A 17,543-nucleotide genomic window follows, 5' to 3' on the forward strand; every position below is an offset into this window, starting at 1 on the left:
TTTTACAAATGTATTAAGTGTGCTGTTCATTAACATGTGTCCTCTGTGAGCTTTCGCAGGGCGAATATCGGGTGTTTAAAAGGCTGGTTTAAGCGGAAGCTATGCTGCTGGTCATGAATATATTCATCTAGATAACATTGTATTCAAGCCATGATAACGCAAGACGGCAGTTTCTTTGAATCGGAAAGTAGTGATACGTCGCTAGTTTTTGCCAATCATTATCTTTACGGGCGTACTGTTACTTTAGTCTTCAAGTACATTTGCCATTGAACCGATGGCCTTTTGACGCATTTTTTGCTATTGGCAATCCAAAATTTTCTGTACACTATCTTAAGCTTTCGTTGAAAAAAAAATAACTCAGCTATTGAGCTTTCGAGTGAAATTTTTCCGTCCATAAGCAGTACAATTTTAAAACTGACCACGTTTGCTAATAGATTATGGTAACATCAAAGGAGCAAAAATGCTTGTGTTTTGAAAATTTAAATAGTTTAGTTTATAAAATGTCATATTTTATTTAATAAAATATTATTTAAAAAAATGTATTTCATTTTAAATTATTTTAAGTAAAAACTTAAACTGTGTGTAGGAAAATAACTTTCACTATTTATAATTTTCCACTATTTAGAAACCCGAAATGTCTTCAGCAGGCCTTCAACTAAAAAAATAAACTGATTTTGCTGCAGTTATTACTAAAAACTTGTTACGGTGTAAGTTATGCAAATTAAAAGTGGTAATTAACAAAGTTACAACTATCTATTATGAGAGATTTTGATTAAACTCAATTAAAATATAATTTTTATTATAAATATTCTTATTTACAGGAGAATTCAGCCCGAAGATGTTGATTTAATACTCAGAGACCATGACTATAAAAGGTCAAAGGAGGTTTACGGTCAAGAAAGTGTTCGGGTTTTAATATCAGAGTTTATCCCGCATCCAGAATTTTCAAAAAAGAATATCGATAACGATATTGCTTTGGTTAAGCTCGAGGATCCAATCCCCCTGGACTTACCAGAATTTTGGACAATTGTTCCAGTATGCCTTCCTGAAATGGCCAATAGAATACTTGGAAAGGATTTAAGTGTCACTGGATGGGGAACAACCGCTGAAAGTAAGCTCACCATATGTTCTCTAAGTTATTCTTTTTCTTCGATGAAGACACAGAAAAATATTTAAAAGTTAGATCTATGTTTAAGGATCTCATGAAAATCATCGGGAAACCATAAAACACGAAATACTGTGGATTAAAGGCTAATATTTATATTTTCTAGAATTTAAAAAATAAATTAAAGGTATGTAAAGACTTTATTTAGTGCACGCAGATTGTGGTAAGGACGTATCTCAGGAATGACTTAGGATTTTAAGTTGAAACTTTCAGGGCATGTGAGGCGGATGATCAATTGATCAAAATGCAATATGTATACGTTAACTTACGTTTATAATATGTACAATACCACTATTACTACAATTTTCAGCGTGTTGAGAAGGATGTTGAAAACAACAAAAGGTACTATATACATGCTGCTACTAATGCTACCAATACTAATATAGCTACTGCTATTATTGACGCTAAGTGTATTAAGGTGAAGTTTTCAGGGAATGTTTAAGAGTTGTTAAAGTAAATCAAAACGTACTATGAGCATATATATTGTGGAAAGAGTGTACCAGCAATATCTCTTTGATTATTAAGTTGAAATTTTTATGATAGGATAAGACGGATTTGAACTAACCAAAAGGCACTGTGTGGCTTACTGTTACTACTACAATTACTGTTACTAGTGAGGCTAATGGTATTAAGATAAAACTTTCAGAGAGTGTTTAGGGGGAGTTTCAACTAAATCAAAATTCACTGTATGCATACAGGTTGTCATAAAATGCATTTAAATTTTATCCTATGAACGGCTTAGAATAGACTAATAAGTTAAAGCTTTCAGGGTGTGTCGGCAGGGATGTTGAACGAACCAAAAGGTACTCTTTGCATACTGCTACAATTGCCACTATTGCTACACTTTCTGTTATTGATACTAATGTTACAACGACTGCTACTACTGAGGCAGAGGGGTAGGAAGGTGTGACTTTGAGGGAACGTTAAGGGGGGTGTAAAATATCAAAACACACTATGTTAGTGCAAATTGTCAAAAGGGCCTATCAGTAAAATTCCAGAAATGGTCTAGGGTATTAAATTGATACTTTCAGGGCATGTTAAGGGGTATGTTGAACTAACGGAAAGGCACTGTGTGCATGCTAATGCTACTACTACTACAAACATGACTACTACTACTACGATAAGTATTGGCACTAGCACTTCTAAAGCTAAGGGTAGCACGGTGAAACTTTCAGGAAATGCCGGGGTGGATACTAAACTAAATTAAAACAAACTATGTGGACGCGTGTGCATGATGAACTAATAAGTGAACTCTATGCGCATACTACTACTCCTAGTAATAGTGGCACATAAATAATTTTTCAGACCACATTGCCTTTCCCATTGACAGAATTTAACAAATGAGAATTTAGTGAAAACAGGTACAATATTATTTATTTGTTTCTAACCCCTCATACAATACAAAAGTACACAGAGATGGAGTACATAGAGAAAACTACAAACAAAAGGAATAAGAGAAAAAAATAAATATCACAACTATCAAAACAATAAATAAAGAACATCAAAAAACACTGGACAAATTTTACATACAAACAACTTTTTAAACAAAGCAGTGGACAAAACACAAAAAAAAGCAACAAACTTTAAACAATAAACAAATCGGTATATTTCGATGTCACGTCCGGAAGCCTTTATCAAGGGAAAGAAACAAAAAAATCGAATTAAAATAAATTAAACAAAACTTACGAAGAAATGAAAAAACAAAAACAATAAACAAAACTCACATCTTAATAATTTCCAATATCGTGATGCAAATAGCACGATTATACATGACAGGATGACAAGTTTGGCTGTCTCTGGTACAATTTGAGTTTGATAATTGATTTAATGCTACTCAATTTGCACCTATATATATTAAACTGTCAATCTACATTCATTTGTTGTTGTTTTTCTTAGTGATCTTGGTTTTGATGGTGTTTTTTTTTTCTGTTTTTGATCTTGTGAGAAATAGAAACACACAGCTATAAATAAGGATTCTTCTGAGTAAAGTGCAAATTATGTTCTGGTCTTTAGAAGGCATGGGGGAGTCAGCCCTATTCCTCTTATTTTTTGCTCATTTTGAGTTTGACTCGGTTATCTGTAGTAGTTTCTGTTCTTTTGGGGCTTAATTCATTTATTGATGGTGATTATGGTAGTTTTACCCTTAAAATATTGTTCGGCTTGATTTCTGCTCATCTGTGGTTTAATATAGCTCTTTACTTTTTGAAAAATTTATTTTCCGGAAGAAGTTTTTGAGAATAAATACTAAAAAACAAAATATATTATACCAGAAAATTTGAAACACCACATATAAATTAACACCCGATAATAGAAACAGATAATATAAAACAATAAAAATTTTACTATAAGGACAGAAAAACTTAATTGTTAGAGTTGTATATTAGGTATTGAATTTGTTGTTTTTATCCATTTTCTGTTAAAGTTAATTATATATAATTAATTATAATAAATTAATACAAAAATACAAAACAAATAATTTAATTTTTAACATAAAAATAATTATAATAAATTTGGATAATTATTGATAATTGGCTTCTGGAACGCCCCTCAAGTAAATTACTTTTTTCTCAGGAGGAAAGCACTCGTCATTCTTAAGAGAGACGGAAGTGACTGTATTACCTCATTCTCAGTGTCGAAGATCTTACTCTGGAATTATTCGAATATCAGAGCGCATGCTCTGTGCATCCTGGGAAAGTGGCGGAAGGGATGCTTGCCAAGTAAGTAATTTATTTTTCTACTTGCTTAATCAAAGTATCATTCCAACGCCAAAAAAATAAGCAATGTGTTCCAGACGACAAACAAACTAATATTTTGCACATCTGGGGATAATAGAACGTGAACAAGGAGTGACTTGTGCTATAGTAACCACAATTCTAAACGAAAGTTTTGATGTCAATCAAACAGTTCCTGATAACGAACTGTAAGTAAAGAGCGACCCGGCTCAATAGTAACTGAAACTCTAAAAAGCGGAATTCTGTTACCAATAGATATATCAAAAGAATAGGCTTATTATGCTGAATTCAAATACATAAATTTCAATAAGTTAAGTCTTACCCATTAAAGGTTACGAGCCTGAGAAAAGTTGCCTGATTTTCGAATAAAGGTGGAAACGCTCGCTAAAAGTCATAGAATCTTAATAAAATCCTAAAATCACACCATCAGATTCAACTTATCAGAAAACCCTACTGTAAATATTTCAAGCTCCTATCTGCAAAAATGTGTGATTTTGTATTTTTTTTTGCCAGAAAAAATCACGTTTTTTTTGTTTTTTTTTCACGGGTGATTGTACCAACCCAGGGGTCCTAGAATATCCCAAGAGGGCTTATTCGAATGGAAACTAAAGTTTCTAGTGCCCTTTTTAAGTCAACAAAAATATTGGAGGGTAACTAGACCCCCTCCTCCCTTTTTCCCAAAACCGCCCGATCAAAATTTTGAGATAGCTATTTTGTTCATTATAGTTGAAAGGTCCAATAACTATGCCGTCGGGTATAATATGACCCCCCCCCCCACACACACACACACACACCCAGGGAAAAGGTCCTTCAGGTATAAAATTTGCCCATTGTGTAAGCATAGTATTTGTTATTGGGAATTCTGCATCCATTTTTTGTGGGGGGGGGGAACAAATTTTCTGCTGGGGACTTTCCATGGGCAAATTTTCAATGGGGAGAGAAGTATCCAGGGAGTGAAATTATCAGGGGAAATTATATACTGGGGAAATTTGCCAGAATTCTTATACAAAATTATTCGCGGAGTTGTTAAGAGTGATCAACCCGGGTAAATTTTCACAGGGATTAAATTGTCTAGAGGATATTTCTGGGGTGAGGGATTTTTCTCCGTGGAGGTGGGGCCAGAATTCCTGGCATTATTTAAAAAAATCAGAAATTAAATTTAAAAAAAAGTGTTTTCAACTGAATTATTACGTATATTAAGAGGGCCACCCCCTCCTCGACACCTTGCTCTTTTCCCTAAAGTTTGAATTTTGTCCTAATTCTTTAAGAATGACTCCTGAAACACAAGGGTCGTTTATTAGGACAATAAGAAGATTTTTTAAAAGTACTATAAAACTTTAGCGTTAAGAGTGAGGTGTTGAGGAGAAAAACCCCCTTCATATATGTAATAATTTCTGTCCGTTTTAAGATTGAATGTTGCTCCTTACTCTCAGTTGAAAAAACTTGTTTTTTTTAATTTAATGTATACACAAAAGTATTGGTGATTCGAAATACATAATATTCGTTAAATTTAAAGCTATCCGCCAAAATTTACAAGCCAGAGAATATATACTTAATTTTTGTAAACGAGGGAAAATAATCCAAAATGGGTTGATGAATTTTGATGACTATTACATAGTCAAACTGAGAATATAAAGTAATTTTATTGTGACAGTTTTAAGCCGTTATCTACAAAATAGGATATATTGTATTTTTCTGAAGGATGTTCACAGATGTTAGCTTATTTGTTTGTGAGTTGTTTTTTTCTTAGGGGTGATCGTATCGAACCAATAGTTCTATAAGATCGGAAGAGGGCTCATTAGAAAGGAAATTTAACGGTTCACTGAAATTTTTAATAAAAATTTTGCTGAAACAAAATATTCTTTTCTGTCACTTTGTGGCGTAAAAAGGTGCCAAAACATTATCGAGTAAAAATATCTAAGATCGATGAGATCGATTTAAATTAAAAAAATTTAAATCGATGACCAATTGATTTAAATTTATTATTAAGTAAAGAAAAGTTTTTTCAACTGAAAGTAAGGAGCAACTTTAAAACGTAAAAGGAACGGCATTTTTTTTATTTGTGGGTGGCTTCCTCCTCCTCAACTCCTTGCTCTTTACGCTAAAGTTTGATATTGTGTCCAAATCCTTTAGGAACGACTGCTGAAACACAAGGGCCGTCGAATTGGAATAAAACGCTTTTTAAAAGTAATAAAAAGTTTTAGTGCAGGGAGTGAGGAGGTGAGGAGAAGGCAGCCACCCTCATACACGGCATAATTTCTATTTCTTCTAAGTTCTAATTTTGCTCATTACTTTAAATGACACATCTTTTTTTAATAATTTCTGATCGTTTTCAAATCATGCCGGAAAATCCCCCCTCCATGGAAAATTACCTACAAAAAATCCCACTCATGGAAACTATACCTTCGGAAAATTCCCCCTGACAATTACCTCCTTGCTGAAAATTCCCACCGGAAAATTTCACCGGTCAATTTTCCCTGGAAAATTCTCCTTGCTTTCATTTGAAAAAAAAAACAACGTTTTTTTACATTTTATTTTTAATAGTTTTTCTAGTCATTCCAAAAATCCCCCTCCGGTACTACTATCATAGAGGTAGTGGTGGCAGTAGAAGAAGTAGTAATGTTGTATTAGAAGCAGCAGTAACAGTAGTAGCAGCAGTATTAATAACAGTAGTACCATGTACACGTTGTTTTTGTTCAACTGAGCATCCCCCTTATGATACCCCAGAAGTTTCATCTTGGTTTGGCAAGCCGTTCCAAAAATATTGATGATGTGTCCATTTCACCCCGTTTTGATACCTTTTCCATCTTAATATTCTTAGCTTTACAAGTGGTTGAAATTGAAGTAGTGGTTGGAGTAGTTTAGCAGCAGTAGAAGTAGAAGCCGCAGTAAAAGTAGCAGAGGTACAACTGGTAGTAATAGCATGCACATATTATCTTTTGGTCAATTGATCTATCCCCTAAGTATCTTATGAATTTCCTAACCAAACACCCAAATTCATTCTTGATATTCGCCCTTTTGACAATCTGCATGCACATAGTGTGTTTTGATTTATTTAAAATTCCCCTCAATATTCTGTCAAATTCTCACCTTCATAAGCGTAGTCTTAATGGTACTAGTATCATGCTAGTAGTGGCAGTAGTAGAAGAAGTAGTAGCGTTAATAGTCTTGTATTAGTAGTAGTAGCAGCAGTATTAATAGCAGTAGTGGCAGGTACATGTTGCCTTTTTTCAGTTGAATATCCCCCTCATGATGCCCCAGAAGTTTTATCTGGATACGGGAATCCGTTCCAAAAATATTCCTGCTACGCCTGTATCAGCGATCTGTAAGCAGATAGTATATTTTAATTTAGTTCAACTTTCCCCTCAGCTTTTCGTCAGATGGCCATTTCATTATCCTCAGCCTTGGTATTACTCGCTACAGAAGCAGTAGTTCTAGCGGTAGCAGGGGTAGTAGTAATATTAGTGGTGGTAGCAGTAGACGTAGTGGCTGTTATAGTAGTAGTATGAGTACCTTGCAAATATAACCTTTTTGCTCATTTGATCGTCTCCCTTGTCATTCCTGAAAGTTTTAAGTTAATATACTTAGTCATTCCTGAGTTATGGCCTTTCGACAGCCTGTATGCATATAACATGTTTTGATTTAGTTCAACACTATCCTCCAGATTCTCTGAAAGGCTCGTCTGCATGCCCTTCGTCTTTTTGGAAAGTAAAGGTCATATATGCCAAACTTTCCCAATGACATATATCGGTTTATATGTAGACAATGGACGCCCACCCCCTGAGGGCTATGGTGGGTTTGACATCCCCAAAGACTTACTGGATCTTTTAACAATGCTGAACAAAATAGCTGTCTCGAAATTTTGATTCGATTTGCTTTGAGAAAGGATGGACGTGGGTGGGGGGCTGGCTGGAGAGTAAGCTCTTATCCGCAATCATACGGCGTTATAATGTTACCTTAGAGCGTTCTAATACTATCTTAGAACGTTCTAATACCACCTTAGAACGTTAAATTTACAATATTTTATGTCTGTTTAAATTGATGTTCATTTTATGTCTGTTTTATAGTATTTGTGTCCGTTTAAATTGATAAAATTTTATATACATATAGTAAATATTATTATATTTTATGAACGTTCTTATGCTACCTTAGAATCTTGGATTTATAATATTTTATGTCCAGCAGAAAATCAATCTTATAATTGAATCTTTTTTTATTGTAGGGTGACTCTGGAGGACCTCTTGTTCTCAAGAGTTCAGAAGGCTACTATGAACTTATGGGCATTGTATCGTTCGGGTTCGGCTGTGGAAGGCAAAAATACCCCGGAATTTACACCAGGATTTCAAGTTAGTATCATTATTGCATTAAGTAAAAAAAAATACACATGCACATAAATCCGCGTTTACTCACACTGCGATATCTAAAAAGGTGTTTTTCTTCCAAAAAATGGTAGGTTTAAGCGCTCTTTGTTTATGGAAGTAATTGCCTGTTTTTAGCTCCAAAATGTCACTAAAAATGGTTTTCACTAAAACCGAACCTTCGATACCTGGTCCTGCTTAGGGTGTAAACTCGGGTAGTAGCTTGCTAACTTCAGGACACAAAGGCATCTGAAGTCGGGATGGTAGCTTATTATTTCAGGCATCCATTGAAAATCAGTAAATGTATTAGTTCCCTCTATATGAGGTAAAGCTAAAATAAACGTTTCTATACATTAAAACGTTTTCTAAACTTTCTAGCAAAAACAAATGTTTAACGTTATGACAAAGTGAAAATTGTAAATCTTGAAAACAATGAGTCTGTGGCTGGTAGAAAGAAGAAGAAGAACAATCAAACAGATATTTCACCATATATATTGTATGTTTTCATAAGAATTAATATCCTAAAATGTCAATAAAAATGTCAACGTCAAAGTCAAAATACCATAATCTAGAGTAGCAAACGCTGAACTGGCCTATCAGAAGAACCGAAGGAGTAAATCTTAAAACAATGAATCTATGATCAGTAGAAAGAAAAAGAAGAAGGAGGACAATCAAATGGATATTTCACCTTTAAAGAGAAAGTCCTCCTCAGCTTTTAGTAGGCTAATAATTCAAACCATAACAATTTTGAATAAGGAATAATGTTGAAAAACAGTTTTGAATTAGTTGGAAAATCAAATTAATATGTAGAATAATAACTCCATGTAAAAGCAACAGAAATAGAATGCAATAATCAGGGAGCACCTCTTCCTAACAACACAGGAGCAACTGAGTAGCTCAGCTCAAACCGGGCATCCTTAATAAACAGATAAACTCGCGTTCCACATTTTTGCTTACTTCCGAGGTGTCTTCCATGTTGTTCGCGCCTGACTGACGCAATACTTGAACAAAACTAGTCTTGATGGTCAATCACTCTCGTCAACCGATTGAGCCATTCAAACTTTCTATCAATCACCGCAATGCTTGACTCAAGCGCCAAACAGGTTCCTAGACGGTCAATCATGCTTGAATCAATTGATTGACAGAAGCTTCCGATCAAAATGATTGACAGTCTTGGGCCTCCTTTACAAAGGAAATAGTTGTTTGTTTATTTTGTTTGTTTCTTTTTCTTCCTACTTACCGTCGGCTCAATGTTTTCAAAATATAATTCTCCGGATTCTTATCGTATGCCACCGAACGATAGAATTATACAGATGGAAATAGTCTAGACCATAAAAGTATTTTCAGTTCAAATACATTTTGAAATTTGGAACTTTACATTTTGAAACTTTGTCTCTGTAGCATCCCTGCTTTAGACCAGCCACATGGGCACCCATGGGAGGGGGGGGGCTCCAGTCTCCTCTGGCTGAATGACGCTGCCTTATATTTGCATTAATTTAAAAAAAAATTCCACAAAATAAATTTTTCAAAGAAAAGTAAAGAGCTCCATTAATTCAAAATGGACAGAAATAAAGTCAAATAATCTTCCAAACGTAAAACTACCACATACCATTATCAACAAATAAATAAAACTCAAAACGAACAGAAATTAGAATAAATAGCCGAGTCAAACTCAAAACTAGAAAAAATTAACATCACTAGGGCTGACAACCCCCATACCTTCTCAAGACCAGAACATAATTTAGGTTTCACTGTAAAAACAAAAACTTAACCATATAATTTAATTTACCGGCTATGATTTTATGTCGACGGATTCAGCTTAGGGCGAATTTGCCTTCCAATCCAGAGCAGGTAAATGGTGTTCAACAGGGGGATAGTTGATCCTGAAGGTCGGTATGTGTGTCCTCTTTGTAGAGATGAGGACAAAGATATGGACCATTTTCTCCGAAAGTGCCCGGTGCTCTCTGATTTAAGGGGAAAATACTTACATGGGATTGTTTTGCTGCTTCCTGGTATTTTACAAAGTAGTAATCCAACCACAATATTACGTATACAATATCTCGATATATTGCTGAAGTATCTTATTGGCAACCTAAAACACAATACTTTTTTATTTAGTTTTAAAGCAGCATTTAGTTATATAGCATAATGGGCCAATTGCATAATTGGGGGGGGGGTGTGGACATACCCAATATCCCTAAAGACATAGTTGCTGGACCGTTCTACTATGCTGAGCAAAATAGTTGTCTCAAAATTTTGACTGGATGTGTTTGGGAAATAAATCGGTTTGAGAGACGGACTGATTGCCCTCCAATCTCTTTTTACTCTTAGAAAGGACACTAGAACTTTTAATTTTGAATCAAATTAGCTTCTTCAAATGTTTCAATGATGTTTCTGATATTGCTGATATTGCCTATGATATTGCTTCTATGTCTTTTTGAAAACCTGCATGCAAACAGTGTTTCCGTTTAATTGGAATTCCCCTAAATAATTCCTAAGAGTTTCACCTTAATACTATTAGCATCATTAGTTGCAGGAACTGTAGTGGTAGTATTAAAAGTATACGCATAGTGCCTTTTGGCTAGTTCCAAATCCCCACAACTTACTCTTAAAGAGGTCTAACTTAATAATATAAGTTGTTCTTGAGATATTGCTTTGTCACCTTTTTGAAAGTTCACATGCTCATAGTTTGTTTTTATTTAGTTCAACGTCCTCCTAAATATTTCTTATATTTGATTACTAAAGATATTGTTATATTCTCTTTGGACTATTGGTTACAAAATGGCTATATCACAATTTCGATTAACTGTGTTTTGGAAAAAGAGGATGTCAGAGAGGGGGAGGGGGTTATTTTCTCTTCATCATGCTTGACTTTTAAAATGGAACTATACCTATACATTTCTAATCAAATGACAATCCTCTAAAGTTTACAAGACCACCCCTTCTTAAAACTTTTACATTCCCCCGGGGCACAACTTAGAACCCTTACCCCCATACTCTGGGTCAACCCCAAAGGCCGTGTTGTGAGATCTTTTGACTATTTTTGAACACATGGCTATCTCAAAATTTATATCGGATGCATTTGGGGAAAATATGACGTGGGCGGGGGGGTGTATATCTGCCCTTCCATAAATTTGACTCTCAAAAATGGTACTTAAACTTCCGATTTCCAATCCAATGAGCCCCTCCGAAGTTTATACGACCACTGTTTCCATAAAAACCTTATATACCCTCGGGGCATAGCTTACAACACTTGCCCTGAGGACTCCGGGGGGGGGGACTCATCCTCAAAGACATAATATCTGGACTTTTAAACTACGCCAAACAAAATAACTATCTCGAAATTTTGATTAGAAGTGTTCGGGGAAGTGATTGACGTAAGGGAGGAGGAGGGGGCTGGTTGCCCTCCATGAGCTCTTTTGAAGTTTCTATGACATTACTTTCTTTAATAAGTGCCCTGGCCTAAAAAACAAAAACAAACGATATATTGTGCCCACGCCGCTCTTTGCTTAGGCAGCGCTATCGCACTGCCTATGATATTTTGTCTTGAGATCTCAATTATACAACATTGAAATTGCCGATTTGACCAAGTAAGCCCCCCCCCCCTCAAATTAAGCCTATGGGTGCCCATGACCAGCCATGAATAATTTAGAGTTCAAGGAACTTTGAATTTGGATGAATTGTAACTCTTGGTTCTAATGCGACTGATGAGCACAAGAACATTTTTCCACTATTACGACCAATTACGACCAATTGTGACCAATTATAACCAATTGCGACCAATTGTATCAAGTACAAGGTCACCAACAAGTGTTTTGAGCAAGTGGTTAGTGTCAATCTGTAAACCACTTTTGTCTACACAAATTTCGTACATTAAGAATTCTTCAAATTTGGTTGAAAAACTGAAAAAAGCGAAAATTTCTTCAAGTTCTTTACTTGCAAGCTTTGACATTGTTTCACTGTACAAAGATATTGATCTAGAAGCAGACAAAGGTCTTCTACAAGGGAAACTTTTAACAGATTTTGGCTGGATTAGTGGTAAAACAGATTTGTAAGGTCCAGTAATAATGTATTTAGTAAGGGTGTGCAATAAGTTCTCTTATTTTTTTCAATTTAGAGGGGAGTTTTTCGAACATTTAAATGGTTTACCTATGGGGGCTCCCTTATCTCCCTTATTAGCTAATATTTTTCTTGAGAATATTGAAATAATTGCGTTAGATTTCAGGTTCAGGTTGAGGTTCATACATTTTTATTAACAAAAAAACAACTCAATGTGACAACAAGTCGCACTAAAGCAAGAAGATGCTTGAAAAAGCGACCGGTTGGATATCATGCATGCCAATTCAACACACCAAAAAAAAATGAAAAAGGGGATAACAATAATAATAACTGAAATTAATGATAAATATATAATTGCACAAAATATAAAAAAAATAAAAATAAAATATCTACAAAAAAAAGCCTTCTCTCGAACCTTTAACACTACCAAATTCCTGAAAAGAAATGATTTTAATACGTGTTTTAAGTTGCGGCACACTTTCAGCTTGACGAACAGAATCTGGGAGCGAATTCCAAACTGACGGGCCCATGTGTCTGGTCACTTGACTCGCTCTCGTTGTGTTCCGTGGCTCAGATGCAAGACTATCCGCACTCCTAGTCGAATAATCGTGATAAAACGAATTAGGCGTAAAAATATTCATAAAAAAAATCCGGTGCAAGACCATTCAGACACTGAAATACAAATACTCCAATTTGATAATCCCTTATTTCACCAACCTTTAAAATTTTAAACTTTCTAAAATGTGATTCAGTGCTATCAATATCACGATCATACCTTCCAATCAACCTTATAGCCTTATTCTGCACAACTTGAACTCTTCTAAAATTGCAACTAAAATTGCCCGCCCAAATCAAACAACCATAATTTATATAAGGCGCTATTAATGAAAATACAATAAACGCAGAATTTTCAAAGATAAAAAATTTTGAAAACGGTTCAGAACTCCAAGGCCTCGCGCCAGCTTGCATGCTATGATGTCGCAGTGTTTTCTCCAACTCAAGTTTCGATCCAGGATGAATACCAGATATCGGATCTCTTTGACTTGTGAGAGCGGTAGGCCATTGTAAATAATGACACCAGGGAGAGTGGGAGCAGAACCAGTCCTCGTAAACATCATAAAGTTAGTTTTTGATGCATTGACGCTAAGTAGGCTAGCACAAACAAATTCATGTAGGCCATCAAGCGCCTTATTCGCCTTGAACAAGAGCTCTAGCAGCGACTTTGCTGCAATCGCTAAAGCCGTGTCGTCAGCAAACGAAGTAACTGAAGCTCCAGGAATGTAGAATCTCATTGTGTCTACCAATGTCAGGTACAGGAGATGACAAAGAACTGAGCCCTGTGGAACACCACACTTTATGGGAAACGGCTGAGAAGATTTGTTGCTGAAAGTCACTCGTAGCTTTCTTTCACTTAAATGTGATTCAAACCAATTTAAAACACTACCCTTTATGCCTAAATAATACAACCTTTCCAATAAAATCTCAAAATCAACAGTGTCGAAAGCATTTCTAAAATCAATAAAAACGCCCATGAACTGCTCGCCATTCTCAAGTGCTGAGTGAATATTTTCCAGAAGATGCTGGACTGCCTGCGTCGTCGAATGTCCTTTCCGGAAGCCAAATTGACCATCGTGTAAAACACCAATTTTCATCAGATACTCGTAAAGCCGGTGAAGAACAATCTTTTCATAAATTTTTTAATAAATCGGGAGAATTGATATTGGTCTCCAATTAGATATGTCAGTTTTGACTCCATCTTTGTGCAACGGTACAACTTTAGCTATTTTAAGCGCACTCGGAAACATCCCCTTTTCCATAGAAATATTGATAAGGTATACGAGGACAGGAAGCAAATAAACCAGAACCAACTTGAGCGTTCTAAGGCTCATTCCATCAACTCCTGCACTGTTTGACTTAATTGTACTAACAATTTTGCGTGCCTCCTCTTCAGTACAAGGCTGAAAATTCATTTCGAAACCTCTTCCTCCCTCATCCACAAAACTACTTGATTCAAAAACATGGGAGCTCTTTGCTTCTTCTTGAATCTTGCAGCCAATTTCAGAGAAATATTGTCCAAATGCGTTGCAGATTTCCTCAGTTTCTTCCAAGGTCCTATTATTTAGCACAATTTTTGGCTCCGATGGCTTCATAGGACCTTTTAGAAGATCATTCACAACTTGTCATGTTGCTTTGGGGTTACTTTAACTTTCTTCGAATACATTTGTAAAATATGCCTTCTTTTTTTTCCTTCTTAGGGCATTTGCCCTATTCCTTAGCTCTTCATACATCACATGGAGCTCATTATTCTGCAGATGATTCAGATGCTCCTCACACGCCTGATTTCTCATATTAAACAGATTAACCAGCTCATCATCACACCATGGTTTTCTCGGTTTATTCTTTCTGGGGTTTGTTTCTTTAATCGGATACGTGCTATCATAAACATTCGACACTTTTTGGTTAAACTTTTCAAATGCTTCCGACGGATGATCTTCATTCAGTACTGTTTCCCAGTTAATAACACTAATTTGTTCTTCAAATTTTTTCAGATTAACAGGCTTCAGTTCAGGCATTGGTATTTTATTCTTTCTGCTATTTTTCTTCACTTCAGAATTCAAATGCAATACAACCGGAAGATGGTCGGAGGCTGGGCTTAAAACAACAGAGCAGCACATTTTACTTAGTATCGCTGAAGACACAAACACATTGCTCACGGTCGGGTATAAATCATTTGACATCATCAGGCTCAAAAAATCCAAATCTGGTCCACGCATATTTAACAAATCAAAATTAAAGTCTCCCATACATATAAACTCTTGACTAAATCTATTTACCTTTGCAGCAAGACATTCAAATCCTTCAGAAAACTCTTCAAATGATGCACTTGGTGGCTTATATACAACAGTAAAAATACAAGCTTGATTTTCAAACTGAATTTCTATACTAAAGGTTTCTATCTTACCCTCCTTCCAAATGTCCAAATCCTTTCTTTTTTTCCAATTCAAATCCTGTCGGACAATGAAAGCCAGGCCTTCACGTCCCATTGATGATCAACTTCGAGCAATCAGTTCATAACCTGGAAAGTTAAAGGACGAGAGAAGGGTATCATGACCCAAAAATGTTTCACATAATGCCATTAAATGTAAATGATTGAGAAATAAAATCAAAAATCTCATTATAAGAGGATGTTAAATGACAATTCCATGTACATGCATGAAATCCAGACCGGTCTAACTCCTCCAAAGCTAACAACTGGCGATATTTACTAACAAGAGATGGACGAGAACTAATTTACGACTCATCATTTCCAATACCCGTCAACAAATAATCATCAACATTAAATGGATTATTTTGCAAATCACTCAATCTTCCACGTAAACTACTACTCATATCAACTTACGCAAAAAATAATCCTATATTTCATCCCTTTTCCGCGCTCAAACGGGGCGATATTTATGCTCATAAGAAATCAAAAAATAACCAACAAAATAAAAATATACATAAAGAGCAATATAGAACATCTTAACAAGGTAAACACTACCAAACTACTCATAAACAACAAACTAAACGCAATCTGAAAGCGAGTTTATTCGACGAGCAGCTCGCTCACCCGGAAGCATTGTGAGAACCTGGCCACGATCTGACCATACGTTTTTCACGCCAAACTTGTCTCTCGCGGCACTCAGGATATCACGACGGCGCTTGGTTAGAGACTCAGACAAAAAGATTTTCGAACCAGCCAATTTTGATTTACTCGCAAACACTTTACGGGCCGTCTCACAGGTAGAAAATCTCACGAACACTGGTGCAACTTTATCGTTTGCCGACCCTGAATTATTCAATTTCGACCTGTAAACCATAGCAAAATCACAATCAGAGATATTTTTTGGGCCCGGTATATGGATGACATAATTTCAGTATGGGATTATGGGGAGGAGAAATTAAAAGGACTTTTGGAACATTTTAATTGTTTGGGGGGAGGGGATTTAAAGTTTACTGTTGAATTAGAAGAGGATGGGAAACATCTTTTTCTTGATGTTCGTTCAAAAAAGAACAGTATGAAAATAACGTCCCTGGATTTTAAAATTCTGAAAACTTTAAATCCTCCCCCCATAATCCTGGCCCCCTGTTCCAAAAAGTCCTTTCAGTTTCTCCTCCCATAATCCCATACTGAAACCTGTCATCCATATACCGGGCCCAAAAAATATCTCTGATTGTGATTTTGCTATGGTTTACAGGTCGAAATTGAATAATCCAGGGTCGGCAAACGATAAAGTTGCACCAGTGTTCGTGAGATTTTCCACCTGTGAGACGGCCCGTAAAGTGTTTGCAAGTAAATCAAAATTGGCTGGTTCGAAAATCTTTTTGTCTGAGTCTCTAACCAAGCGCCGTCGTGATATCCTGAGTGCCGCGAAAAACAAGTTTGGCGTGAAAAATGTATGGTCAGATCGTGGCCAGGTTCTCACAATGCTTCCAGGTGAGCGAGCTGCTCGTCGAATAAACTCGCTTTCAGATTGCGTTTAGTTTGTTGTTTATGAGTAGTTTGGTAGTGTTTACCTTGTTAAGATGTTCTATATTGCTCTTTATGTATATTTTTATTTTGTTGGTTATTTTTTGATTTCTTATGAGCATAAATATCGCCCCGTTTGAGCGCGGAAAAGGGATGAAATATAGGATTATTTTTTGCGTAAGTTGATATGAGTAGTAGTTTACGTGGAAGATTGAGTGATTTGCAAAATAATCCATTTAATGTTGATGATTATTTGTTGACGGGTATTGGAAATGATGGGTCATAAATTAGGTCTCGTCCATCTCTTGTTAGTAAATATCGCCGGTTATTAGCTTTGGAGGAGTTAGACTGGTCTAGATTTCATGCATGTACATGGAATTGTTATTTAACGTCTTCTTATAATGAGATTTTTGATTTTATTTCTCGATCTAATAATTTACACACAATGGCATTATGTGAAACATTTTTAGGTCATGATACCCTTCTCTCGTCCTTTAACTTTCCAGGTTATGAACTGATTGCTCGAAGTCGATCATCAATGGGACGTGAAGGCCTGGCTTTCATTGTCCGACAGGATTTGAATTGGAAAATTAGAAAGGATTTGGACATTTGGAAGGAGGGTAAGATAGAAACCTTTAGTATAGAAATTCAGTTTGAAAATCAAGCTTGTATTTTTACTGTTGTATATAAGCCACCAAGTGCATCATTTGAGGAGTTTT

General features: G+C 35.7%; 1 protein-coding gene across 1 annotated transcript; it reads left to right on the top strand.

Annotated features, from left to right (window-relative positions):
* Positions 1-270: 270 nt before the first annotated feature.
* On the top strand, positions 271-8,248 carry LOC148943898 (trypsin eta-like; the record flags this gene model as incomplete). The annotated part of the gene is made up of 4 exons (XM_089101274.1): positions 271-320; positions 822-1,111; positions 3,737-3,882; positions 8,120-8,248. Coding segments are annotated over 4 exons (615 nt in total), but the record flags the coding sequence as incomplete, so codon positions are not given.
* Positions 8,249-17,543: the final 9,295 nt, after the last annotated feature.

Source organism: Artemia sp. Qi Xiang Cuo, chromosome 15, assembly GCF_049724085.1.
Source record: "Artemia sp. Qi Xiang Cuo chromosome 15, ASM4972408v1, whole genome shotgun sequence".
Lineage (NCBI taxonomy): Eukaryota > Metazoa > Arthropoda > Branchiopoda > Anostraca > Artemiidae > Artemia > Artemia sp. Qi Xiang Cuo.